Raw genomic sequence first — 26837 nt, 5'->3', positions numbered from 1 at the left:
GAGTTTTCTCAAAAAGAAAAGGAGGACCTGTGGCACCTTAGAGACTAACAAATTTATTTGAGCATAAGCTTTCTTGAGCTACAGCTCACTTCTGCCACTAGGAAAGAAAAAGTGTAAGGGCTCATCTAAATCTTTCACGCAAATTATGTGTTAAAATTGATTCTGTCAAGCACATTATGTTCCTTATTATATATGCCATTATGAATTTAAGTTACTGATTTTCCCTTTTTCCTGGTATTCCAAATTTCATATGTTGTACATTCATCCTGCTGAGGTGGAAAATGCTCTACGAAGGGATGTGTGTGTGCCTGAAACCATTAGTTGCTTTATATCTAAAGTTCAAAGACTTACCTCTACCAGTGTTCAATTTGTTAGTTTTTATTTTTTTAAGGTTTAATTTTTCTGATCATGTTGCTGTAAAGGATCATAATACATGGAAATTAATTCATAGTCCTTAGCTTTGTGGGTGCATGCGTGTACAGCTTTGTTTTTGTCTGATAACCATTTTTTTCAGTTACTCAAAGCAGGGAGACGGCTATGTAGCAAACTGTGTGCATCATGCACCTCACTCACAGTTTGACCACTTCTCTTTACCCTCCCCCTTGCCCAGGATTATTTCTAACTATCCAAACCTCTTAGTAATTTCAAACGGCTTCCACTTTTTCTTATTTAAAAATAAAAGCCCTGCCAGATACATGTTTCCTTCTATCCTTCCCCACCCTTCAAATACTATCCTGAGGCCTGTGGTGACGATATACCATCCTAGACCAGTGACAGGTTTAAGGACTGATACCATATGGCCCATCGGGGCTGGAAGTGAAGGGGGGAAAAAAAATCTCCTCAGAGAGCCAGGAATCCCTCTTTTAGCCTTAGGGTATGATATCAAGGGATCTTCTAAGTCATGACATTACTATGCATAGAAAAGCTATTTTTGATAATCTTCAGAGGTATCTAAAATATTTGTCAGTTTTTTCCTCTCCTTCACATGGCATGAGTCCTTTACAGTTGGACTTCTGGCACATAGGAAGGCTGGCTCTAGAGCAGAGAAATAAAAAAGCAGTATTAATCAACATTTCTAAAAACTCTCAAATATTTACTGTATGGTTACCCATGTAAATGCTGGTGCAATATAAAGGCTTCACTGCCACTTGTTTGTGAGTAATGCAGACAACCCCATGCTGCTTCACTGTTTTTGAATCATATGGCCATGCTAATACCAATAATACCACATCCGCATGTATTTCCTCTCTCTCTGAAATAATACCTAGCTCTCTTTATGCTTTTCATCAGTAGGTTTCAAAGCACTTTACAAAAGGGCATAAATGTCATTACCCCCACTTACAGAGGGGAAACTGAGGCACATGGGAGCAAAGTGACTTACCCAAGATTACCCAGTGACAGACCAGGGAACAGAACTGAAGTTTCTGAAGTCCTAACCCAGCACTCTATCCACTAGGCTGCACCATCTCCCACTATAAGAAATTCAGGGTTTGTTGTTGTGTTGCAGTAGCATTTTGCTAAGTTCTGCGTTATGCGATATTCAAGTTTCACACCCTTGAGAAGACTTCAGAGTCTGTCCCTATAGCTAGTGGAGACAAAGCATCAGGAAAGTGAAACTTTTCTCCTTAGCATGGGTGTCAGCTACAATAAACCAGCCAAGTCCTGTAATTATGGAGATGCTTGGCCACAACTCCAAAGAAATTTGCTTACTGGCTCTCATTGCTGTTAAAATGGTGCAAAGGGAGGAGTGACTGGAATGAGGAAAAAAAGAAGAAGGGTGATAAAAATGACATTAGAATAAGATCAGAATAAAACTCTGACATAACCGTCAATGGTTCAGCCCAACAACTAGCAGACTTCTTGCATCAGATAAGCTGCCCAGTATTTCATGCCCTTCTTCAATCAGAGTCACCATTAATACTTTGTATGTTTATCTACAGTCTCAAAGTGCTTGGCAAACATTGCTGACTTTAACCTCACAAAACCCCTGTGAAAGAGGAAAGTATTGTTGTTCCCATTTTACAGATGGGAAACAGAGACAAGAGATGAAGCGATTTGCTCAAATTCCATAGCAAGTCTAGCAGAGCTAGGAATATAACCCCGATCTTCTAAATCCCTGTTCTGTGTTTCAACTATAAGACCAAGCCTGCCCACTATATATAGAATGCTTATGTTGTAGTCTTGAATTTCTCTCATAAACACAGTCCATTGCGTTTACATATAAAAAGTGTTTTATATTGTAATTACATTTTCCTCTCCCATTTAATCATTCTAACTACTAGCACCATAAAGTCTGATTTATTGACTTGTACTAGTGTCCTTAATATTAACATTTTGAATACTTGTCTCTGTGTTAGCAGGGAACGCTGCACGGGATACTGGTTCCCAGGACAACCATCCAGTTTGCTTAATTTATGGTCAATCTAGGGGAACTAAAGAAAATGGCACTCCAGCATCTTCCTCCAATCCAAGCCAGTTTACATGAAAGATTTTAATTATTTATACATTGTTTCAATTACTCCAAAGGTTTGAATCTGATCCCAGTTGCACCTGTTTTACAGCAGTCTGTCTTCAGTTCATTCATTGACTTCAATGGAGTAATTTGCCCAAGTTAGAGAGGAGAACCAGCTCCCCTGAGTATCTGAACATTTTGGAAGCTATTTTACCTTTATAAGGGAAGTACCTCATGTTTCATGCACACACCTGAGACATTCTATATCTGTTTCTTTAACAGATCTGTTACAATTTTTTTAAATCAACAATTGGTTAATTACCGATCTTCAGGTAAAAGTAGATCAGGTAGGAAATTCAGCTGCATATACCCTAAGGCTATATGACTGCATAATTTACTAAGAGGGGTGTTATTGAAGGGATTATAACTGTCTGCTATAGAATGAGTTATTCAGTAAACAGCAGTCAAGGGGAGGGCATTTCCTCCCAGTTAATAGCCACCTGCAGGAGCTCAGGGCTTGAGATTTTAGGTTGTTAACTGCCAGAAAATGCCAACTAGAAAATTATGCTCCAAAGCCAGACTCTGGGAATGAGAAAGCATGTTGGTAGTTTCTCATGAGGGCTTTTATGTGACTGAAGAGCATATTGCCATCTCACTCAGTCCTGCGGACTCTGTCTCAGACTTAGGGACACTGCTTTTAATTCTCTCCAATTTTACCTTACCCTGAGTACAACGCCTGCTAAGCTGCAGGTTGGTGAACGTCAATGGTCAACAAAGATGCCTGTTTCTAATTCCTCAAGGAAACAGTCCCTTGTTTTTAAAGTGTTAGCTGACTTTTTATTCTGTTCCTTTTAAGAGCATAATAACCTATATGAACAGCAGGTACAGCAATAAAATTACCTCTGGGATGGATATCTCAAGCCTAACCGTTTTCCCTGCCTTTTATTTTTCCTATGTCTGTTATGTTTCTGTGCTGCATTTAAAGACCTATTGTAATAAGTATAATCTACAGACAACAGTGTCTCTGATTTACTGTGGGTCAAATTCTGCCACCCTTACCCTTGATGAGTAGTAACCTTAGTTCTTAAATAGCTCTTTTCAAATCAACAGGGCTTTGTCCAAACTAGGACTTAGGGTCTGATTTAGCACATTAGCTAATACATGCTAACTAATGTGTATTAGAAATCTAATGTAGACAAGGCACGCTGCCTTTAACATGTGCTAACCTGGCCAAGTTGAAGTTTAGTGGGAGCCTACTCACATGAGTAAAGAACTACTTAACGTGAGTAATGATTGCAGAATCAGGCCTCACATAACACTCTCAGGAAAGTGGGACAAGAACACAGCCTCTTTTGCTTGAAGTAAAGAACACCTCTGTCTAACACTAATAGTATGTCCTTATCCTTTCCATGTGCTGATCATTAAAGAATAACAGCATGCACTCACATACAAAATCAGTACATTACTGTCAACTTCATTTCACTGAGAACAAAGAGAAAAAATCACGGGCAGAAATAGTTTTTCTTAAGCAATTAAATACATGATCCAAAAGAGATTTTCTTGGTCACATCAAACTTTAAGGCCTAGTTTGTTCTGCCGTGTGTGGGCAGCACACAGCTGGCACTGGTAAAATCTGTCAAGAACTAGAGGTTCTTCGTGACCACACTGACCACAAAGAACCATGGGACAAGGGATAATACAGATGTGTTTCTAGCAAGTTCATAAAGCTTATATAATTTGTCCTTCTCTCTAGTGGAGATCTTGCTAGGTCCTATTTTATTGCTACTCGAATAATGTAATTCTCTCTACTCTGGGATGCCTGCAAGTCAACCAGCACACAACATGGCAGCCCATAATACATCACTCGGGTGATCTTTTGTGAATATAATACACCTATCTTGCTGTCTTTGCATGGGTTGCCAGTAGGACAATGGGTGAATTACAAATGTGCTTTGCTGACATGCATATAGTAAACAGAGTAGGACGCACCTTTCTGAGGAACCAATTATCAATTTGGTATCCTTCTAACACACTGTGTTTTTTCTCTAACTGCCATTTGAAGGTCTCAACTCATGTTAAGTCATGGCCTCCAGGATATGAAATAGGCTGCCACTGGAGGATCTGTTAATCTTCCCACCTAGTCTTAAAGTACTGAAGACTACTTAATGATATCTCTGTGGAACTGTTTGGAGTTTGGCACTGTGTATTATTGTTGGGTGTTATGCAATTCTAAGTTGTAGTGCGGCACCTGAGCACCTAGCCGATAAAATATTATTAAAAATATTAATTAATATACTTTTGGTATCTCAGTTTTGACATTTTCCTGTTTCTTATTAAACTTGGTTTTAGGTGCATCATGGCTTTCCACAAGAAAAGAATGCATTTATTAATCTGTTTCACATCTCCAGTTCTCTTTCTCGAAATGAAACAAACATTAATGTATTCTCTTGTTAAACATTCAAAGCTTCATATTATAGCCTTACCTTAAATTTTCCATCTGATGAAAATATGCTAACCCATTTGTTATCATAGTCTGCAATAATGATGTCACCACTAGGATGCACAGCCACTCCTGTGGGCCTCTGCAACTGGCCAGGAGACCTTCCTCGTATACCAAAACGACTTTTGAACTGGCCATCATTGGAAAATATCTGTGATTTAAAAATATTTACTTTTAAAAGTAATTCTACATGAATCACAGTAATCTATTTCTCATGACATGGTCTTTGGCAAAAAGGAAAATAATTAAAGCACTGGAAATATTAATTGTTACAGTCCCTTTTCTGACTGTAATAATGAAACAATGTTACTGCACATATTTGAAACCTTTGGACCCAATTTAGGCCTCAACCTGGACCCTAACTTTATTGTAAACAAGTAGTTTGCACTTACATAGCACCATTCTTGCAATAATCTCAAAATGCTTTACAGACATTAGTGAATTAATCTTCACATCATCTCCCTGAGGTAAGGAAGTGTTGTGATTCCCATATTATAAATGAAAAAAGTGAGGCACAGACACACTTAGCCAAGGTTCCACAAGAAGTCTGTGGAAGAGATGAGGATAGAATGTAGAACAGAATTTCAACATTTAATTACCTGAGGTACAGGTAAATATTGGGTGATATCCTGAGAGGTGCTAAGGTACTTATCACCTTTCAGAGTTTAGCCCACTGGCTGTGTCTTCATGACAGGTAATTAGATATTGAAATTCCATCTGTGGCTGCAAATACAATTTTGCACTTGTATTTCATGTAAGAGCATGTTTAGGAGCTACTAATGAAAATTTGATGCCATGTCTCTTTGAAAACGTGTTTAGTTTATTAATAAAAACAAGTTTATACTGCAGTTGACTCTGCGAATCCAATATTCTGAGGGAAGAGGAAACTATCACATTAATCTCCAACCATACATGCAGTCAGAATGGAGCTGATAAATCCTTAATGGTGAAGATGATAGTGATAGAAGGGAGGGAAAAACCCATCCACCCAGCTTGATCTTCACACAGGAAATTGAATCTGAACACCTAAAACCAGGCTACCGTGGTTATTGGGGCTGCTGCTATAGAAATCAACATTTGGATGATAGTATCAGAGAGAAGAGTAAATTAAAACAGACTGATGTGAACTAAAAGGTATTTGAAAATGAAACCTACGTTGCTTTTTGTTTTTCCTCAAAAAAATCAGATTACGCAACAGAAAGTTTGGGCACTGTATTCTGGATTTTATTTGGGAACACTGATTGAAGTAATAAAACTTGTAATGCAAAGTCAATATTTTTCTAATATGACTGCTGATCAATCTCGTCTTTATATTCAAAGATAATAAAAAGGGAAGCAATTCTAGCACATGCTGTAGCAGATCTGATATGAATCTGAAACAGCTACTATATTTCAAAAAAAATATCAGAGTGATCCTGAATGCTGAGCAGGGCAGGCTTCTCTATATTTTCTAGCCATGCTTGTATCTTTAATACAGTAAAATACTGATATTAACAGAGTTGTAATACCTGTACACACTGGTTGTTACTGTCTGCAATTAATATTTTTCCATTTGTAGATGCAGCTACCCCCTGAAGATTTGTAAATTCTCCTTTGTTTCTTCCTTTGGTACCTAAAATTGGATATAAAGCACATAACAAATCAGGTTACACAGATCAAATCAGTTAGGGCTTTCAATTCCAACACTTAAATTAGGTTTCACTTTGTCCTTATACTCTAGATTTCTAATGTGAATTGTTCCTGTTACCATCACCAGTCAAAAGGAACATGTATCTGAAAGCAACAAATCTCAGTAAATGACAGAGGCATTGTCCTCTTATTCCTCAGGGTAAGTCTTCACTACCCGCCAGCTCGGCGGGTAGTGATGGATCTATCGGGGATTGATTTATCGTGTCTCATCTATACATGATAAATCGATCCCCGAATTGACGCCTGTACTCCACCTTGGCAGGAGGAGTAAGCGGAGTCGACGGGGGAGCTGCTGCGGTCGACTCGCCACCATGAGGATGACCAGGTAACTCGAACTTCAGCTACGCCAATAGCGTAGCGGAAGTTGTGTATGTTAGTTCGAACACCCCCTCCACCTCCAGTGTAGCCCAGGCCTCAGTCCGACTGCCATTTTAACCCCTTCAAGTAGTAATCCCTTTTCCCTTTCAGAAATCATGGTACCTTCATACTTTACATCTTTCTGTGACAACAGGAAAATGCTTTTCAAAAGAATGGTGGCTATTAGGCTTCATGTTATCTCAGACATACGATAGCGATGGGTATTAAAATAAGAACCTGGACAGATGGAGGAGTGTAAAATATGGGCCTATACAGTCTGGACCAGTGAAATTAGAGGTTTAGTTAGACCATATCTGAGAGTGTATTTGTGAGAGATCTTTCCAGCCATTTCAAAACAGGAAGCTTGCCAGTCATCTGTACATATAATTTCCAGTTTATATAAGGTTTTCCAGACCTTATTTAGATGGTAAAATCTTTGAGGCAGGGACTGTGTTTTCTTAAGGATTTGTTTTGCATCTATCACAACAGGGACCTAATTCTGATTGGGGTCTCTGAATGCTACTGCAGTATAAATATTAAATAACAACAACTGAGATAGAGCAATACATGTACCACCAACACCTTACAAGTGCCTTGTAAAATCAACTAATGAATTCTCACAATATTGCTGTGATGTAATTAGGTACTACTCCGATTTTACCAGGGAAACTGAGAAGTTAAAACTATATTTTCAGAAATGTTCACTAATTTTGGGTATCCACTTTGAGACACTTACGGGTCCATTCAAAATTAGTGAACACTTTTGAAAATGTTGATCCTACATGACTTATCCAAGACCACAGGATTCTTGGGGTACCTATGTGGGAGCGAAGGATTCTCTGTGTCCTCACCCGACCTTGTACAAACATGCAAGAATGGCCCAAACTTGCACCAAGGTGACTTGTAACTCTTAGGAATGAGCTTCTTTTCAAACAAAAAGATTCTATGCAATTTACTAAAAACTGGCTGTAATACTATTTCCATTGGGCAAGTATTTTTACAAGCATTCATTGGCCACATACACCTTCTACTTAGATGTTTCAATATATAGTTTTCATTGAAAAATTGTATTTTGTTTTAGTCAACCCAAAATATCCCTTAACGCAATTAAAAATGTTCTGGCTATGATTCCAGATATAGGAGCGATGTATTAACCCTACTTTGTCTTTGGCTCTCATTAGGGATGCACATTCAAGAGCAATGCATTTGGCACTACTCCTCCTCCCTTCAATGACATTTTCCGTTGGGAAGCATGGATGCTGGGTGCACAGCTCCAGTTACTGGTCAACAAGAACATTTAATTCCTCTGCTCTTCATACTGAAACTGTATCCCTTTGTTTCTCTCAGTCTGTTCTTCCAACTACTGGGCACTTTCATTCTTTCAATATGACAGGTTTCAGAGTAAATACACATTTTTTATAATTATGGCATTAGAAAGGGAAAGTAAATGTTATGAGAACAGCCAGCTATACACCATTCATGCTATCCACACTGGACTCATTGCTATGTATTCTTTTAATGAGTGACACCCATAGGCATGCATACTTATGATAACTTTCTGTTGTGCCCTCCAACCAAAGGATAAGTGAGAAGCATTCCCTTTAACACTGGCAGAAGTGGGAAAGCATTTGTCATAAAATGAGCATCTGGAAACAACTAACATGAATATTATAGGGCACACAGTCTTTCCCTCAAAAAGAATGCTCTTAGGAATTTTCATTTTTAAGGTAACAGAGTATATAACAAAAGGGTACTCAGAATGCTTTTCAATGGGACCCCCCTGTAAATATTCATGAGAGGAAAAAGAATGGCCATTGCTCAGAAGTTATAGGCATTTCCCAGTAGGAATTATGAATAGTGATTTATTAACACTGTTCACAGGAGGTGAAATTCAACCCACAAAAGGCCTGCGAAAGGCACATTGCAGCACGTAAGCCCTTGATGTGGGGCTTAAGTTGCCCATGGGGCTTTGTTCAGTTCTTTTGTTCTGGGGTAAATTGCCATCAGGAAGAAAACTGTGCTTAAATAACATTAACTTTATTTCTAATTTACACTCAACAGGAAAATGAACAACAACTTTTAGGATCGCTATCTTACTATTACAGCTGGCTGGCAAATTCTGACAAAATATTTGTTGTGGGAATTTGCAGATTGGTTTAAAGCAAAATGGTTTGTGGAGACTGATTGATTGTGACAAAGTTCTGATGGAAAACAGGCATATCTAGAAACTTGCCTACCAGGCAGCTTTCTGTTCGAAATCTGCCTAGTTTCCTGATGGCTTCCAGGGTCCACTAATCCAAGAGACAGCCACCCACCATGCAGACTTCCTGGGGACCAGAGACCCCAGAGCTTCCAGCATCAGACATGCTGGGACAGCTAGCTAGGCAGATTGCCCTGGAGTCCTGGACCCAGGGCTTTCCCTTTTGTAGAATTTCAAAATTTGGAGGTTTTGTTCCTAAACAAAATTTCAAAATATTGAAACCCACCACAAAATGGAATTTCCTTTCTTCACATAGCTCTAATTTTGAGCGTTTCCTTTGGATCCTACATATGTGGTGGCTCTGTACATATTGTTGAAGCAAAAGGGCTAACTATGTGCAAAGATTTGTGCCCAGACTTCCACCCTCTTACTTGGACAGCCATCTGCAAAAGGATATTTACTCAAACTTCATGCATGTCTTGCTCTCATACACCCTCTCCTAATGTTTGGTTTAGAACTGGAGTAAGAAATGCCTAATGTTACAGAGATATGCTGAGGGGGGGGGGGAGAAGAATGTGTGTAACACCCACAAATCTTCTATGCAAATATATATATTTTAAAACCTCCCTCAATGTATTGGATATTGAGGGTGCATCTAATGTTTTTAAAACTTCTGAAAATGCAGAACCAAATTCAGTAGACATTTATGCACCAGACTCAGACAGAGTTTTGTTACAAGGGCTTTCTGGATGATTTTTGTTTGTTATATGTGGACACCTCTCACTGGAAACTTGAATGAGACGAAACACATCACATAGACCATCTATATATATATATATATACACATACATACATACATACACACACATACACACACACAGCATTCTAGGCCTGGTGTAAACTAACCTAGCTCCATTGGCTTCAGTGGGGCTACTCTTACTTATGCTAGCTGAGGGGATAGTCACATGGATGCACTCTGTTTTTAATGTTTAAATTATAAACTCCTGGGAAGGGAAGTGCATTTTCCTTTGTTTTGTACAATGCCAAGCACATTGTCATTGCATAGTAATAAATCAAGACCAGTCTGACAGGCACAAAAAATCCAGACATATCAGTCTGAACAGCCTTCACATCCTACGTGAACACCACATTTTATGCACTGCATAGTGTGCCTGTACACATTCAAATCCATTCCTTCTCCACCTTCCACTGCCAGTCTTTAACTTGGCTAGGACTGGAGTCTGAACAATAAAAATGCAGGTTGGCTTGTTGGGAAGCTAAAGGTTTGCTGTAAGTGAAACCCATGAATCTCCTGGGACTACCAGTTGCAAGTGGGTTGTGTACTCTTTGAAAATATCAGATTTCCAAGAAACTGATGGAAAAAATGTTTGCTTGTGCTGAGCTGCACACAGAAAACCCCTCCTATCTGCGCAGTCACTTGAGATAAAGTGCATCTACATCCCTTTTTTTGTAGATTTGCCTCAAAATTTAGAAGGAAAAATCAGTAGCAGGCATACACTGTCTTATCAATGCCAAGAAAGGAGGGAATGAAAAAGTAAATGATAAAGTATGCCCTAAAGAGAGAGTTGGGAGAGAGAGCACCCTTGACACCCAATCTCAGGAAAAGGCTGCACTCAGTGCTCTTTGACCAGAAAAGGTGGGACAGTTCAGTGAAGAACTGCGGGCAGGTGTTTGTGGGAAGGAATAAAGAAGAAACAACAGATTCTGGAGGATCTCTTTTAAAAGTATAAACAAACAATTTTGGATTTTCACAGCTATTAAGTTTAATTAATTATTTGTCAAATGTATACCCTTATCCATTCCATTCTGAAATTCTGTGTCTGTACCATCAATTATCTAGGTAAACAATACTCTCTCTATTGGCCCCATTCAGCATTTCATAGTCACATAAATTATTAATAAGCCCCACAATTGCTTTCAATGTATGTGAGGAATCAAAAGATCAAATAAGTTCCTCAGTAGAAGGTGGAAACCAAAGCATGTGAGTTTTTAAATAAATCAATTTAAGTACACATGCAAAAGCATTTACTTACACATTTAATTAGGCAACTAATCACAATCTGGGTAAGTTGAAAATTTCATATTTAAGACGACAACCAGGCCACACTCTCATTCAGGGGACCAATAGTTTTTGCTCCCTAATATTGCCTCTGGAAATTGTAAGGGCACATTTGTTGTGCACCCTGAAACCTAGATGTATCTTACTGAATATTTAGCTTTAAGAATTAAGGGAAGAATTTTTACAATGCTAGTAATATGCTCACTGGTTTTCATTGCTGTAATGTAGCAAGTTCCACTTCCCATTAGTGTTACCTGGTAACGGATCTACAATAGAATTACATATTTGCTACAATAATGTTTTGATAGTTTGAGCACTTTTGGACTCTGTAGCATTTAAAACACTAAAAATGTGTGCATGTCTCTAAAGCAAGCTAATCCATGGGCATAGAAAATTAGAAAGAAATTTCATGTGCCACGTCCCATGGACAGAGCGTTAATCAATACCACATCTGTATTAAGTTAATGGCCAGCACAAAAGCACTCTCCTACCAGATTTTGATGAGTTTTCTTGTGTATAAAAAACTCAAATCCTGGTTGTAAACAAATATCCACATGCTCCATTATCGTTCTCCAATAGAGCTGTATGAACCTTTGGCTGCAAAAGCCAGAACGCTGTTAAACCTGCAAACTCAACCCAGGATTGTCAAAGGGTTTACATGAACCTTTTCCCTCTTAATGAATTCAAGAAATGGATATATGGTTTTATTAAAAACCATGAAAAACTTCTTTTCAGTCACAACTAGCCAAAATTCAGAATTTTCAAATGAGTCTGGAATTTGAAAATCTTAGAATAATGGGGCTGTAGGTCAAAATAGCAGGTAAAACTCCACATATGCTCATTAATTAAGGGCATTGAAAGTGCACACTGATATTGAAGTTGTGGTTGCAAGACCATTCAGTCAGTACTTATGCGGTTTTGGAGCTCTCTAATGGACTGTGCACATGTAGTACACAGTACATAGTCCAGTGGCCAGCAAGGCAACTACTTCTCCATAGATTTTTTTAATCTGGAAGAGCTATTCTGTTAAATAAATAGATATGCATTCACCACATAATGGGATGAAGTGACCCATGTATCTCATTGGGGGAAAACTCCAGTGTCAGTAGACAAAGCTTCAAGTTCTAAAATTTATTTTTTCAAGCAGTCAAAACAAAAACATCACATTATGTTGTCTCTGTTATAACAGAATGAAGCTGTGTTTCAACTCTCAAAATACATTTGGACTTGTTTGATAAGCGAGGCTTGCAGTATACAGACAGGGCTGTGAAAAATTGGGACTGTCCCATGAATTGTAATCCAACCCGATATCAGGTTCATGGTACAAGCTGCTCACTTGAACCAAGATATGCTGCAGTGCTAACAGAAACTACAGGTAGAAATAATATCAATCTATAAGGGATTTTAAAAAAATATATCCAGATCTCTTAATTATTTTCAAGGTTGTTATTATTTTCATCTATTTTAGTATTTTTAAAAATATATTACTTTAAAAACTGATCTGACACTGTAGAAAATAATTCATTTTAAGGATGGGCCAAATTCTTCCCTGGGTAAATCTACTGACTTACATCAGGGATGAATTTGGCCTTTGCTCTGCGTGCATGTGAGCGAACACACATGAGCGACAGAGAAACTAGTACTCATGAAGGAGGTCAGATTGACAGACATGGTAACAGAGGTCCCCTGTTCATTCTTAGAACTGGCTCATCTCAGATGAAAGCTTGCACAGCTGCTCTTATGTAGCTGCACTGTTAGGCTAGGCCTCAACACTGACCTGTGTGTCTTGTGTACTCTAGGAAAGTTAGGACACAGTTTGCCACTAGTGTAGCTGCAACATTGGGAAACATCTGTTTTTTAAGCTTACTGTGAGTAGGGCTAGATGACTGTGTTAAAAATGCCTGAGACATGTCTACTCTAACCCCTCTGTTGTTGCTATCGCCAATGGAATTGCATTGGTGGACAGAGCCTAGATAAAAAAAAAAAAAAGGTTTAATCTCCACAGCTTTTTTCAATGACCAGTCTCCCTGATGAGACTAGCAGCAAGAGTTGCGTTTATGCTGCATATGGTAGTATTTTTTGCGAGAAGGATACGTGCCCACTAGAAACTGGAGAATGTTCAACAGGAACTAAATGCATTTCACTTAGGCCACCAAACAGTCATCAGGATACAAAGTCTGGCCACTACTGAAGTGGGCTGAATTTGAACCAGTGACCTAAATGTGAAGGGCTCTATATCTTGTTTCCAATTTTCTGAGACTGCACGCCCCATAAAAAGAAATGTTATTGCCAATAAAACTGAGCACCATCCTCTCCTTGAAGAGACTCATTAATATATATTGAATCTGTAATATTCACAGGGTCATTTATTTCACAATGCAATACACTGGTCTGCTTCTTCTGGTGATCCTCTGTGCAGCTTCCTCCAATACGCACTTTACTCCTCTCCATTCTACTTTTAATATCTCCCCTCCAAAATAGATTGTTGGGTCCATTTTCAAAAAGAGAATGTTAATTTTAACCTAGATACTATGATAATGAATTATGTAATCAAACGGATATGGCTAATCATATGCACAAAGAAACCAGTTGTGATTGTATGCCTATCGCAATTCTTAATGTATTGTGGTCTTTAACATTTGTTCAATCACTCTCTTCAGTGACTGGCAAAGCCAGCATATTGTCCTGTTAGCAAATTCCATACATGAACCTCTGTAGTCCTGATTTTTTAAATATTGTAATCTTGCTCATTTTTTTCCCTCCCCAAGTCCTAGGGAAATTTATAGATTTAATATTTAGTTACCTTGTATTATTTTAAGATACAGTAAAATAAAGTATAGGCTTTTTTAGTTAATGAGTTGTTATATTCACAGGCACAAACTATATTAAAAAAGAATTAAGACAGAGTAATTGTAAATGAGACTGAGATGTTGTATTTATTTCCAAAACAAGCACTATAAGCCCAGGAATTTAGAGATAAGGTTAAACTAAAATAAATAGTCCAAATATGTTAAGGTATGGAAATGTACAATTAAGACATCCAAACAACTTTAACTCTGCCCTGTAGTGACATCATGCAATAGCTGTATATGATTAAGGCATTTAGCTTTTGTAGTCCCAGATTAGTTAAAAAAAATTTAAAGACACATAGGATTCTTTTCTTTCCGCCACTGACCATGTGAAAAATTTTAACAAAGATGTTTAATCTGAGACCATACATGTAATCATGTGGTTATTGCGGTGTCACTATAGCAAGGTTACGTAATAGTTAAGATTTTAACATACTTTATCCAAAGTCACTGATATATATTCTCAGAGTCCCATCTTAACAGTTTTTGTCTTGACATTTCCCCTTTTAACAAAATATTAACATTTTCATACAATAATAAACAAGAAAACCAAAGAGAATATTACTATATGCTATTTCTAATGTTCTGAAGAGATGTAATATTAATTTAAATTTAAATTTTGGGGGCCAAATTCAGCAGTACCCTCTGGGTGCTTACACTGTTCTGGAGCAGCATGAAACAGCCACAGTGTACACATCAATTTTCTCCTCCTTCCAGAGCTTTCTCTTCTCTCCTCACCCTATATTCTCCTGCTCATATACCCCAGTTTTTGCTTCCCTCTGGCATCCCATTTTCCTGGCTCATACATAAGATAGTTTCTACTGCCCTATAATTCCCTAGAGACACACACATCACATTTCCCCCTCAAATCTAAAGCTTTTGTCCTTTCTGCAGAACTGATGCAATAGCTAGTTTTTGGGGGGGAAGAAATTAGGGTTAATGATAATTTTTTTGCCATTTTTCATAGCTTGAAGTTAATCTGCTCAGTAGAGGCTGAAGAATAAAGTCTTCTATTCTAGAGAAACTCATGAAGAAAGACCTGTCCTCCCAAAAGGATTACCATATCTCATTGTATACAGTGGAACAGGGACCACAGACTGACTCCAGTTAATATGTCCTCCTTCAAAATAACCACTACCTTCCATTGTTCTCGGGGGGGGGGGGGGGGAGGAGAAGAGAGAGTTAAGCTTCCTGCAGAGAACATGGTAGCCTCCTTTGGTGTCAGGAGGTGGAAAGGAACATTGTGAGGAGAAGGCAAATTGAGGCTTTGGCTAGATAGTGACTGTAGTGACCCAAAGAAGAGCGACCGTGGTTAAACAACAAAGTAAAAGAAGCAGTGAGAGGCAAAAAGGCATCCTTTAAAAAGTGGAAGATAAACCCTAATGAAATAGAAAAATAATAGAAAATAGAAAAAATAATAGAAAGAATAATAGAAAATAGAAAATAAAATAATAATAATAATAATAGAAAATAGAAAAAAAGAGCATAAACTCTGGCAAATGAAGTGTAAAAATATAATTAGAAAGACCAAAAAAGAATTTGAAGAAGAACAGCTAGCCAAAGACTCCAAAAGTAATAGCAAAAATTTTTTTAAATATATCAGAAGCAGAAAGCCTGCTAAACAGCCAGGTAGGCCACTGGACAATTGAGATGCTAAAGGAGCACTCAAAGATGATAAGGCCATTGCAGAGAAACAAAAATGAATTCTTTGCATCAGTCTTCATTGTTGAGGATGTGAGGGAGATTCCCAAACCTGAGCCATTCTTTTGGGGTGACAGATCTGAGGAACTGTCCCAAATTGAGGTGTCATTAGAGGTGGTTTTGGAACAAATTGATAAACTAAACAGTAATAAGTCTCCAGGACCTGATGGTATTCACCCAAGAGTTCTGAAGGAACTCAAATGTGAAATTGCAGGACTATTAACTGTTGTCTGTAACCTATCATTTAAATCAGCTTCTGTACCAAATGACTGGAGGATAGCTAATGTGACGCCAATTTTTAAAAAGGGCTCCAGAGGTGACCCTGGCAACTACAGGCCAGTAAGCCTAACTTCAGTACTGGGCAAATTGGTTGAAACTATCGTAAAGAACAAAATTGACTGAGACATAGATGAACATAATTTGTTGGGAAATAGTCAACATGGTTTTTGTAAATGGAAATCATCCCTCACCAATCTACTAGAATTCTTTGAGGGGGTCAACAAGCATGCAGACAAAGGAGATCCAGTGGATATAGTGTACTTAGATTTTCAGAAAGCTTTTGGCAAAGTCCCTCACCAAAGGCTCTTAAGCAAAATAAGCAGTCATGGGATAAGAGGGAAGGTTCTCTCATGGATTGGTAACTGGTTAAAAGATAGGAAACAAAAGGGTAGGAATAAAATGGTCAGTTTTCAGAATGGAGAGAGGTAAATAGTGGTGTCCCCCAGGGATCAGTACTGGGCCCAGTCCTATTTAACATAATGTATGCATAAACAATCTGGAAAAAGGGGTAAACAGTGAGGTGGCAAAATTTGCAGATGATATAAAACTACTCAAGATAGTTAAGTCCCAGGCAGACTGCGAAGAGCTACAAAAGGATCTCTCAAAACTGCGTGACTGGGCAACAAAATGGCAGATGAAATTTAATGTTGATAAATGCAAAGTAAGCACATTGGAAAACCTAATCCTAAGTATACAGATACAGTGATGGGGTCTAAATTAGCTGTCACCACTCAAGAAAGATCTTGGCGTCATAGTGAATAGTTCTCTGAAATCATCCACTCTATGTGCAGCGGCAGTCAAAAAAGCAAACAGAATGTTGGAAATCATCAAGAAAGAAAATATCATATTGCCTCTATATAAATCCACGGTATGCCCACACCTCGAATACTGCGTGCAGATATGGTCGCCCCATCTCAAGAAAAGATACATTGGAATTGGAAAAGGTTCAGAAAAGGGCAACAAAAATGATTAGGGGTATAGAACAGCCTCCATATGAGGAGAGATTAATAAGACTGGAACTTTTCAGCTTGGAAAAGAGGCGACTAAAGGGGGATATGATAGAGGTCTATAAAATCATGAGTGGTATAGAGAAAGTAAATGAGGAAGTGTTATTTAATCCTTCTCATAAATACAAGAACAAGGGGCCACCAAATGAAATTAATAAGTCGCAGATTTAAAAACAAACAAAGTATTTTTTCACGCAATACCCTGTCAACCTCTGGAACTCCTTGCCAGCGGGTGTTGTGAAGGACAATATTATAACAAGGTTCAAAAGGGAGCTAGATAGATTCATGGAAGATAGGTCCATCAATGGCTATTAGCCAGGATGAGCAGGAATGGTGTCCCTAGCCTCTGTTTGCCAGAAGCTGTGATTGAGTGACAAGGCATGGATCACTTGATGATAACCTGTCTGTTCATTCCCCAAAGGGAATTGCCATTGACCACTGGCAGAAGACAGGATAGTGGGCTTGATGGGCCTTTGGTCTGACCCAGTGTGGCCATTCTTATGTCTTTTGAGAAGGACATGTAAACTGAGAGCAGTATTTAGATTCAGCCCTATTGAGAACAATAGGAGATAGAAGCCATTTTGAAAGAGGGGAATTATTCTTCAAATTCCCTGATAAAGAAGATGCTACTCAGCCCTGTTTTAAGGAGAACTTGGAAGAAACAGATTTTTAAAGATATTAGGTGCCAGTGGGAGTTAGGCACTCAGATAACTCAAAAAAATCTGGCCCTAAGTGTTTTATCATGTAGGATATAACCTCCTGCCTTTAAACCTCTACTCCCACTTACATCAGTTAGGACTCCCCCCACCCCCACCCCACTAAACTTCAGATTATTATTTTGGTATCTGTTAAATGTACTGTTCACCTCACAGGACACAAGAGCCAATAAATTAAGTTCTAAACCCAACAGTAAATATTAGTCACAGGAGAATTTCTATCACTTTCTTCTCTCTCCAGTTGTCACAGAGACAAACACATTGGATAGGAATTACAAGAACAAAGCTGGGTTTTTTTCCCTTTAAGGACACATGGAATGAAGTCCCATGTAACTCCTCATTTATTGTTCTAACAACTTCAAAAGCCTAGACCTGACCAGCATTAAATTTCACTTGTGTGTTGACAATTTAAAACTAGCTTTTTACCCAGTTTTCCTAGTGTCCTTAATTACAATTTGAATGCCATGACCCTAGTACCAATAGATAGAAAATACTTTCCTTACCCACTCTGAAGATCAAGTCATCTTCAATGGGATTCTCTTTTCTTTTGCCAGTGCTGTACATACTAGCTGGTCTTTTCACAGCTTTCTGCTTCACATGGCCACTGCCAGGAGACTTAACACGCCTCTTAACTCCTTCGGTAGTAGGGGACACATCTGCTGATCTGATCACTTTAAGTTTAAATGGACTGCCCCTGATATGCTGATCATAAAGTCTCAGAGAGAGAGTAAAGTCCCCTTCTTTCTGAACAGTATACAAAAATTCGTAAGTGCCGTTTTTATTATCAAGTATTTCTCCATCCGCCACACTCCCATCAGGTGTGCTCAGTTCAGCAGTGAGGTAAGCACTCCCAGATTTACAGAGCTCCCCATCTTTGTCCTTTGTTGTTATGGTAACTGACATAGGCTGCCCAATCACAGTTTGCCTCAGCCCCTCACCTGTGGCAACTGTTTCAGATGCTATGGCATTAGTGGTTAAAATGGTACCCAGGTTGTGAATGGATTTCTTCAGTCCTTCTGTTTCTACTATGAAGTCCAGCTGGTCATTTTCACGGGGCTGCAGTGGGAAGTCCTGGTCAGCCAGCTCATTCAGCTTGTCACTCATTTGCTTCTTAACCAGTAAAACTTCAGTTTCAGTGCCATGGTTGAGTGCTTGGGCTGTAAAGTTGCTGCAACTCTTAATACTCTCCTGTCCTTCAAGCAGGGTATTCAGCTGTGTCTGAAGGACCTGAAAGTAACATGAAACACCTGGTTCAAGTCATGTCAGGATGAGATTGCGTGACATCAAGCTGGAAATGCAAACTCATAGCTACGCAAACCCTTAAAGCACAACCTATTGTGTCATATACGTTAAACGCTTCAACTTTTTTTAAAAGTGCTGTGTCAATTCCCTGGAACCCACCAGTAAGCTATGGCAAGATTTGTGGAGCACTAGGACTCAGTTTGGTGTGGACCTCCTAATGTGAAACCCTGAAGCACTGGCTTCAGAGGTCCATCAGTAGCAGCATGTAAATATTATCGCTCCATCTGCCTCACCACTGAATGTGCTGGTAGAGCTTCCATCCCTCTGTCTGAGAACAATCACAGATTGGCCACGTTGTTAAACAATGAGCTCTGCACACAGAGATCCTGGTGTTTTGGAGTCACCAGATATTCCCCTATTTACATGGGAGGCTGCAGCAAGTTTCCCCAGAGTTCCTCTTCTCCCACATTTAGATTGGGGAGAAACAGCTCTGGAGACCCCAAGAAGCATGGTTGTTGGGGGCAGGGGTCTCAGAATAGCTGAATGGAGAAAGTGGCCCTCAACCAAGAGAAGAGAGAAAGGAAAGAGAGTCTCCCTATCACAGAGGTGGACAAACTACAGTCCGGGGGGCGCATCTTCAGATGTTTTAATCCGGCCCTCAAGTTCCCACCAGGGAGCAGGGGCTGGGGCTTGCCCTGCTCCAGTGTTCCAGCCAGGGGCTCGCTCCGTTCCATGCGGCTCCTGGAAGCAGTGGCATGTCCCTCCTCCAGCTCCTATGTGTAGGGGCAGCTGGGGGCTCTGCACGCTGCCCCAGCCACAAGTGCCACTCCTGCAGTTCCCATTGGCTAGGAACCACAGCCAATGGGAGCTGCAGGGGCAGTGTCTGTGGACGGGGCAGCATGCCAAGCTGTCTGCCTGCACCTCCACGTAGGAGCCGGAGGGGGAACATGCCGCTGCTTCTAGGAGCTGCGGTAAGTGCCACCTGGAGCCTGCACCCCTGACTTCATCCTGTGCCCCACCACCGTTCCAGCCCTGATCCCCCTCGGTCCCCACCCAGAGCACCTCCTGCACTCTCAACCCCACATCCCCAGCTCCACCCCAGAGCCTCTACCTGCAACCAGAGCCCTAACCCCACCCCCACCCACCCCTCTGCCCCAGCCCGGAACCCCCTCCTGCACCCTGAACTCCTTATTTCTGTCCCCACCCCGGAGCCCTCACCCCCACCCTCAATTTTTTGAGCATTCATGGCCCGCCATACAATTTCCATACCCAGATGTGGCCCTCGGGCCAAAAAGTTTGCCCACCACTGCTCTATCAGGAACCAGGGAGGGAAGTCTATTCCCCAGTTTTCAGCAGCCAGGAAGGTCATGGGTAATAGGACAGTGGGAAGAGTTGTTGGGGGAGGGGGGGGCCAGGGACAGTAGCCTGAAATTTTGGTGGATTTTAAGTAGCCACTTCATACTTAGGTTACAACAGAGTATCCATTATACACTCAATTTTAGCCCTTACTCTAAAATCCACAAAAAGTCATATCAACCTCAGAACTGGTAAGTGAGGTCTGGAAACAAGGTACATACATACATACATATACATACACCACATCCAGTGTCTCCTGTCCTTCTTTCAGCATAGCTGGACAATAATTTGACCTGTTGGCATCATGCACCCGTTATAAGAACTGGCTTATTAAATTAATAACTGTCACTGGGAAAAGAACACATCTCTTACTTTGTGTTTAAGGCCATAATTCACTTCCAGTTCCATAAGCAACACACTCTTTCGCACATTTAAAGTCTTCTGTAGTTCATCAAAAGTGGAATGAATGTCATCTACAATGCTAGCCTTTTGGTTGGCTAACTGATGTATGATTTCAGATATGAAGTGAAGTGCAGAATCTATCTCTGGAAGTCTGTGGAAGAAATAAATTACAATGATTGGCATCTCAAAAGACATTGTCTTGTCCCTTGTTCCTAAAATCCTGTGATGAAAAATACTGCCTTTAAAAACCACATGGGAATGGGATTGTTTCAGCAACAGAATTGTACTCCTTTTATTACAGTTAAGATTGCCAATTTGGGTTGGATGTATGACTGAGGTTTCGTCACATGACATTAAAGATTCATCTTTAACTCCTGGAGACTCCAGGACAATCCTGGAACGTTGGCAACCCTTCAGACGGTGCAGTCGTTTAATCTTTTTAAAACAAAACCAAAGATTGATAATGCACCAATGACATTCTAGGGCCAAAATCCTCTCTGGTGGAACTCCATTTAAACTGATGGAGTTCCACCAGGGGGACTTTGGCTGTCTATCCTTAATTCATGCTTCTGTAGGGGCGGGGAATTGGAACTTTCCCACATCTTTCTCTCTTTCCCAAAAAGTTCTAATATATTTTTCAAGATCAAGTATCATTCATGTGTTCTGTGTTGAAATACTTATGCCAAATATTTTTCTCCCCAGCATTCTACACCCCTTCCTTGGAAGGTATGTACCCTTAGGGTGCATAAACAGGACCCAGCCTCTAACATGCAAACGATAGCTAGGTTTTTTTTGATCCTCTTCTCTGTAATACAGTAGAACCTCAGAATTACAAACACCTCAGGAATGAAGGTTGTTCATAACTCTGAAATGTTCGTAACTATGAACAAAATGTTGTGGTTGTTCTTTCAATATTCAGTTGTAATACAGCTTTGAAATTTTACTATGCTGAAGAAAAAATGCTGCTTTTAACCACATTAGTTTAAATGAAACAAGCACAGTAACAGTTTCCTCACCTTGTCAAACCTTTTTAAACTTCCCTTTTTAAAAAAAAAAAAAAAATAGAGTAGTTTACATTTCACACAGCACTATACTGTATTTGCTTTTTTTTTTTTTTTTTTGGGGGGGGGGGTGGTCTCTGCTGCTGTCTGATTGGGTACTTCCGGTTCCAAACAAGGTGTGTGTTTGACCAGTCAGTTCGTAACTCTGGCATTTGTAACTCTAAGGTTCTACTGCTTTGGAGTGCATCATAGTCATTAATAGATTTTATCCTCACAACCAACCACCTCTCTGTGAGGCAGGGAAGTATTATTCCCTGTGGTGAGGGTCCCCGCCGCCCCAGAGGGAGATGAGCCCCTCCGGTCACCAGAGTGGGCGGAGCCAGGGGGCTCTGAGTCTGCCCCACAGAGGATCAGGAGTGGCGCAGGAAGTATAAAGGCACAACCCCAGAACTCACTGAGAGAGCAGCCACTGGGGAAACCAGACGCCTCTGGCCTACCTCCCGGTTGGGAAGCCGCAGCAACCTGCGGTGGACCCAAGGGCTGGCCAGGCCTGCCCCACACCAGCTACCCAGAGGAGTGGCTGAGCCTGCACCAGGCCAGCTATCCCAAGGAACCCATGGTGCTGGACCACCCTGACCCAAGTACCTCAAGAGGGGGAGTCTGGAAGTAGCCTGGGGACAGCCGACCCTAGTCTGGCTACTACACTACCAGAACCCATGTCCGTGTGTTGCAGCCAGGATCCCCACTGATGCAGCAGCGGGTCTTCTGCTGCTGCTAGGGCCCCGGGCTGGGACGCGGTGGAGTGGGTGGGCCTGTGTCCCCGCTGCCACCCAACTCATGGGTGGCAGTCTCTCCCTCTCCCAGGCATTCAGACCCAGGGCCTGGACTCACTGTGGATAAACTGTTCTTGCTCATCCCCTGCCTGAGGGCCTGAGCATCTGACCCACCATTGCCCCGCCCTGACCTAGGGCCTATCTGTGTTGTTTCTACCTTCACAAAGGCCACAGAGGAAGACTCCTGTGGCTAATTCCCTGCTAGACCTCTTCCTGAACTTAGTGAGGCAGTATATGTCCCCGCTGCCCCAGAGAGGCGAGCCCCGGCTAACCTCTGGACACTCCTGTTTTACAGGTGAAGGATTGATGCACAGTTGCCCAATGTAACAAAGGAAGTATGTAGTTACACTGGGAACTGAACACAGTTCTCTTGAGTCCCAGGTCAATGCCCTACCCATAAGACTCAGACTCTTTCCATCTTCCCTAAGAACTGGGACTTTTAAAAGTATTTTTTTCTTACAATCGTAGTTCAACTAAATGAGTAACACACCATACAACTGAGCAGGAATGTTATATTTCATCTCTCCTCAAGGGATCCAGGACTGGAACAGTGAGGTAAATGTTCAGAGCTGTATCTAGAAGCTTGTATAAGCAGCTTCCTACTCTGTGACCAGGGGAATCAAGTGTATTTGGTCCATCACCTTCATGATGACCAAGTTCATTTAAAAAATTGCTAAAATATTATATATTCAAAAATGTTAATCAAAACCACGTTGTAAAGGAAAACAAGTCAGGGGACCATGCTGGATGGTCTAACAGTTCCACAAGGGGCAGTGTAAACTGATTTAGACAGCAGTTTCACTAATAGCTAGACCAATCACCTAATGCACAGTAGCATGTCAAGGTGGAGCCAGAATAACTGGTGTACCTTTTGTTGACAGCATCCAACTGGACCTGTAGTGAAGCCTTGTGTTGTTCTACCACATCCTTGAGAGGTACAGTGGGGTGTTCTGCATGTTCTCCCTCCGTACATTCCCGGCACATGGCTGTCTCACAAGATTGGCAGTAAAATTCCATCACCTGGTGCAAGAGAGTGCAGTTCTAAATTTAACATTGCAGCAACATCATCACTTGCAGCATCTCTTAGGCTACAGGAAGGATGTTATGAATATATTAACAAAATCCTGAGATTACAGCCTGGCACAAAGCATAAGTGTTTGAGAAAGTGGTAGTTTTAAAATTTGTGATACTCCTTAAAAGCAGATATTTCCATTGATTTATTTCAAACTACCAAATGCAACTGCTTTAAATGAATTTAGAAAGAAACATCAAATCAGCAGCCCTGGAAACTGAATACCAATTCAGCAGCAGCTAGCCTTAACACTCTCCTGACACTGTGTAACAATAGATAACAATATCTCCATTCAGTGATGGAATGAACCACCACTGAAAACCAGGTCACTTTAGTCTTGGTGCTAATTCATCCATAGTCTCTTTGTGGAGACTGCCAAGCAGGGTTTTTCATAATGTCGCAACATGAACTGGAGACTGATCACCAAACATGACCTTCATTTACTGCTGACCTGGATCATATCTGAGCCAATGACCAAAAGGGGAAAAAGCCCTAAAAACCTCCAATCCCCTAAAAACATTATAATCTCAGGTGGGGATCTGATCGAAGTAGTGATCTACATTTATAAAGGGAAAGAGAACGTTTCAACTTGCTACACTGCCAGTGCAATGTTTACATTCTATTTAGAGACAAAACCGGATTGTTACATTTGCTAGGTCATGCAGCAGAAGCTGTATATATTCACAAACGGACAACAAACAGATAAGTCCTATGTTTAAAACCTATAGGTTAGTTGAAATGATGTACCATCCTCACTCACTTTCTGTGTGTAAGTGGGTGTTTTTTCCAGCTAGAAAAGTACAAGGATTGTCAGATTTATTAAAGAATATAAAGAAACTCATAGAATGTGCATTAAAGGGAGAAGCTGGCGGCACATTCGTGAATTCCAAACAGAGTGTCAGTTTCACATGTAATTAGGCCCACGTTTTTGGCACTCAGAACTCTTAAACAGAGCCATCTGCACAGAGTATGTTGACACCAAGAAGTTTGTGAGAGGAAGAGTGAGTCAGCTATTTTCACATGAGCCAAGAAAGTTCTATAGGAGTTGCACAAAGTAACTAGCAAGACCAAGAAGGTCCTGAGAATTAATGAGGTAAAAGAAGAAAGATTTTTATCTGCTAAGAGAATTAGTCAGTATTTTCCTCTAATAAACTTCTCTTGTCTCCACCCCCAAGATGTGGGCAACACAGATGACAAGGGTTTATTTATTTGTTGGTAGCTCATGGAAATTATTTTACAGAAAAGAGAACACAAAAGAGTACCTGGAGAAGAGAGCATCAGGAAGAGTATAAAAGCAGGGGAAAAATATTTACAAATTAAGGCCCAGTCATGCAAACCTGAAAGGTGGTGAGCACCATCAGCCCCCACCAAATTCACTGGGAATTCATGGTGCTCAGCACTTTACAGGATGAGGCCCTTTGAATCACGATTGTGTTTCTTCATGCACAGAGAGCTGCCGTTTTACAGATAAAAATCAGCAAGACGCTCAGTCTCACGATGACAGTAGGATTAAGAAATGTAACTCCAGACTTTAAGACTTGACAAAGGCTGGAGACATTCATGGTTGTAAAGTATACTGAAATTAACAACAATGAAGAAAAATAAATATCAGACTCTAGACAACTCTGAAAGTCTTTGCCACATGGCCATGCTCTTCATTTCCTTTGCCTTATTCTACATCACTGTCAAGATGTTGTTAACTCTGTTTCTTACTTATATGACAATTATATTTAAAAGACTTTACAAAACTCTTTAGTGATTTAATATTTTTGTCATTAGCTACAATGATTAAAATTAGGGCTGTTGATTAATCCCAGTTAATTCATGCGATTAACTCAAAATTAATTGTGATTAATTGCCATTTTAATTGCACTGTTAAACCATAGACTACCAATTGAAATTTATTAAATTTTTGGATGTTTTTAATACATTTTCAAGTATATTGATTTCAGTTAGAACACAGAATGCAGTGTACAGTACTCACTTTATATTATGTATTACAAATATTTGCACTGTAAAAATGGCAAACAAAAGAAACAGTATTTTTCAATTCACCTCATACAAGTACTATAGTACAATCTCTTTATTGTGAAAGTGCAACTAACAAATGTAGACTTTTTTGGGTTACATAACTGCACTCAAAACAGCGTAAAACTTTAGAGCCTGTAAGTCCACTCAGTCTACTTCTTGCTCAGCCAGTCGTTAAGACAAACAAGTTTCTTTACATTTATGGAAGATAATGCTGCCCGCTTCTTATTTACAATGTCACCTGAAAGTGGGAACAGGCATTCGCATGGCACTTTTGTAGCCGCCATTACAAGGTATTTACATGCCGGATATGCTAAACATTCATATGCCCCTTCATGCGTTGGCCAGCATTCCAGAGGACATGCTTCCCTGCTGATGATGCTCGTTAAAAATATAATGCATTAATTAAATTTGTGACTCAACTCCTTGGGGGGAATTATATGTCTCCTGCTCTGTTTTACCTGCATTCTGCCATATATTTCATGTTATAACAGTCTCGGATGATGACCCAGCACATGTTGTTCATTTTAAGAACACTTTCACTGTAGATTTGACAAAATGCAAAGAAAGTACCTGTGACGGGTTGGATCACAGAAACCCCCTTGGGACTGCCAACTGGTGTGCCAAGACTACTTGTGCCCCTGCTTTCCCCGCCAGCTTGGGACTCCAGCACCCTGTTTTGCTGAGCCAGACACGCCAGTCTGCTCCAACACAGACCCAGGGTCTGAACCACGTGCCCCAAAGCTGCAGGCTTAAACTGGAAGCAGCTTAAGAGGTGTTCCTGTCTTTAACACGCAGACGCTCAACTCCCAATGAGGTCCACACCCTAAATAAATCCGTTTTACCTTGTATAAAGCTTATACAGGGTAAACTCATAATTTGTTCGCCCTCTATAATACTGATAGAGAGATATGTACAGCTGTTTGCCCCCCCCCAGGTATTAATACATACTCTGGGTTAATTAATAAGTAAAAAGGGATTTTATTAAATACAAAAAGTAGGATTTAAGTGGTTCCAAGTAGTAACAGACAGAACAAAGTGAATTACCAAGCAAAAGAAAATAGAACACACAA

The 26837-nt window shown here is 40.2% G+C and overlaps 1 protein-coding gene across 12 annotated transcripts in view; it reads right to left on the bottom strand.

Moving 5' to 3' along the window:
* The window catches only part of TRIM2 (tripartite motif containing 2), a 150883-nt gene that overhangs the window by 16297 nt on the left and 107749 nt on the right, over positions 1–26837 (bottom strand). For all 12 annotated transcript variants that reach the window (XM_074951025.1, XM_074951017.1, XM_074951023.1 and 9 more), the window contains 5 exons: positions 23533–23684; positions 20801–20981; positions 18334–19057; positions 6461–6564; positions 4936–5103 (listed from right to left, as the gene is read on the bottom strand). In XM_074951025.1, the coding sequence (XP_074807126.1) occupies positions 4936–5103; positions 6461–6564; positions 18334–19057; positions 20801–20981; positions 23533–23684 (1329 nt within the window). The remainder of the gene's footprint in view (positions 1–4935; positions 5104–6460; positions 6565–18333; positions 19058–20800; positions 20982–23532; positions 23685–26837) is intronic.

This window comes from Natator depressus, chromosome 4 (assembly GCF_965152275.1).
Source record: "Natator depressus isolate rNatDep1 chromosome 4, rNatDep2.hap1, whole genome shotgun sequence".
Taxonomy (NCBI): domain Eukaryota; kingdom Metazoa; phylum Chordata; order Testudines; family Cheloniidae; genus Natator; species Natator depressus.
The sequence above is the reverse complement of the archived record's forward strand: the minus strand, read 5'-3'. Positions and strand labels throughout refer to the sequence as shown.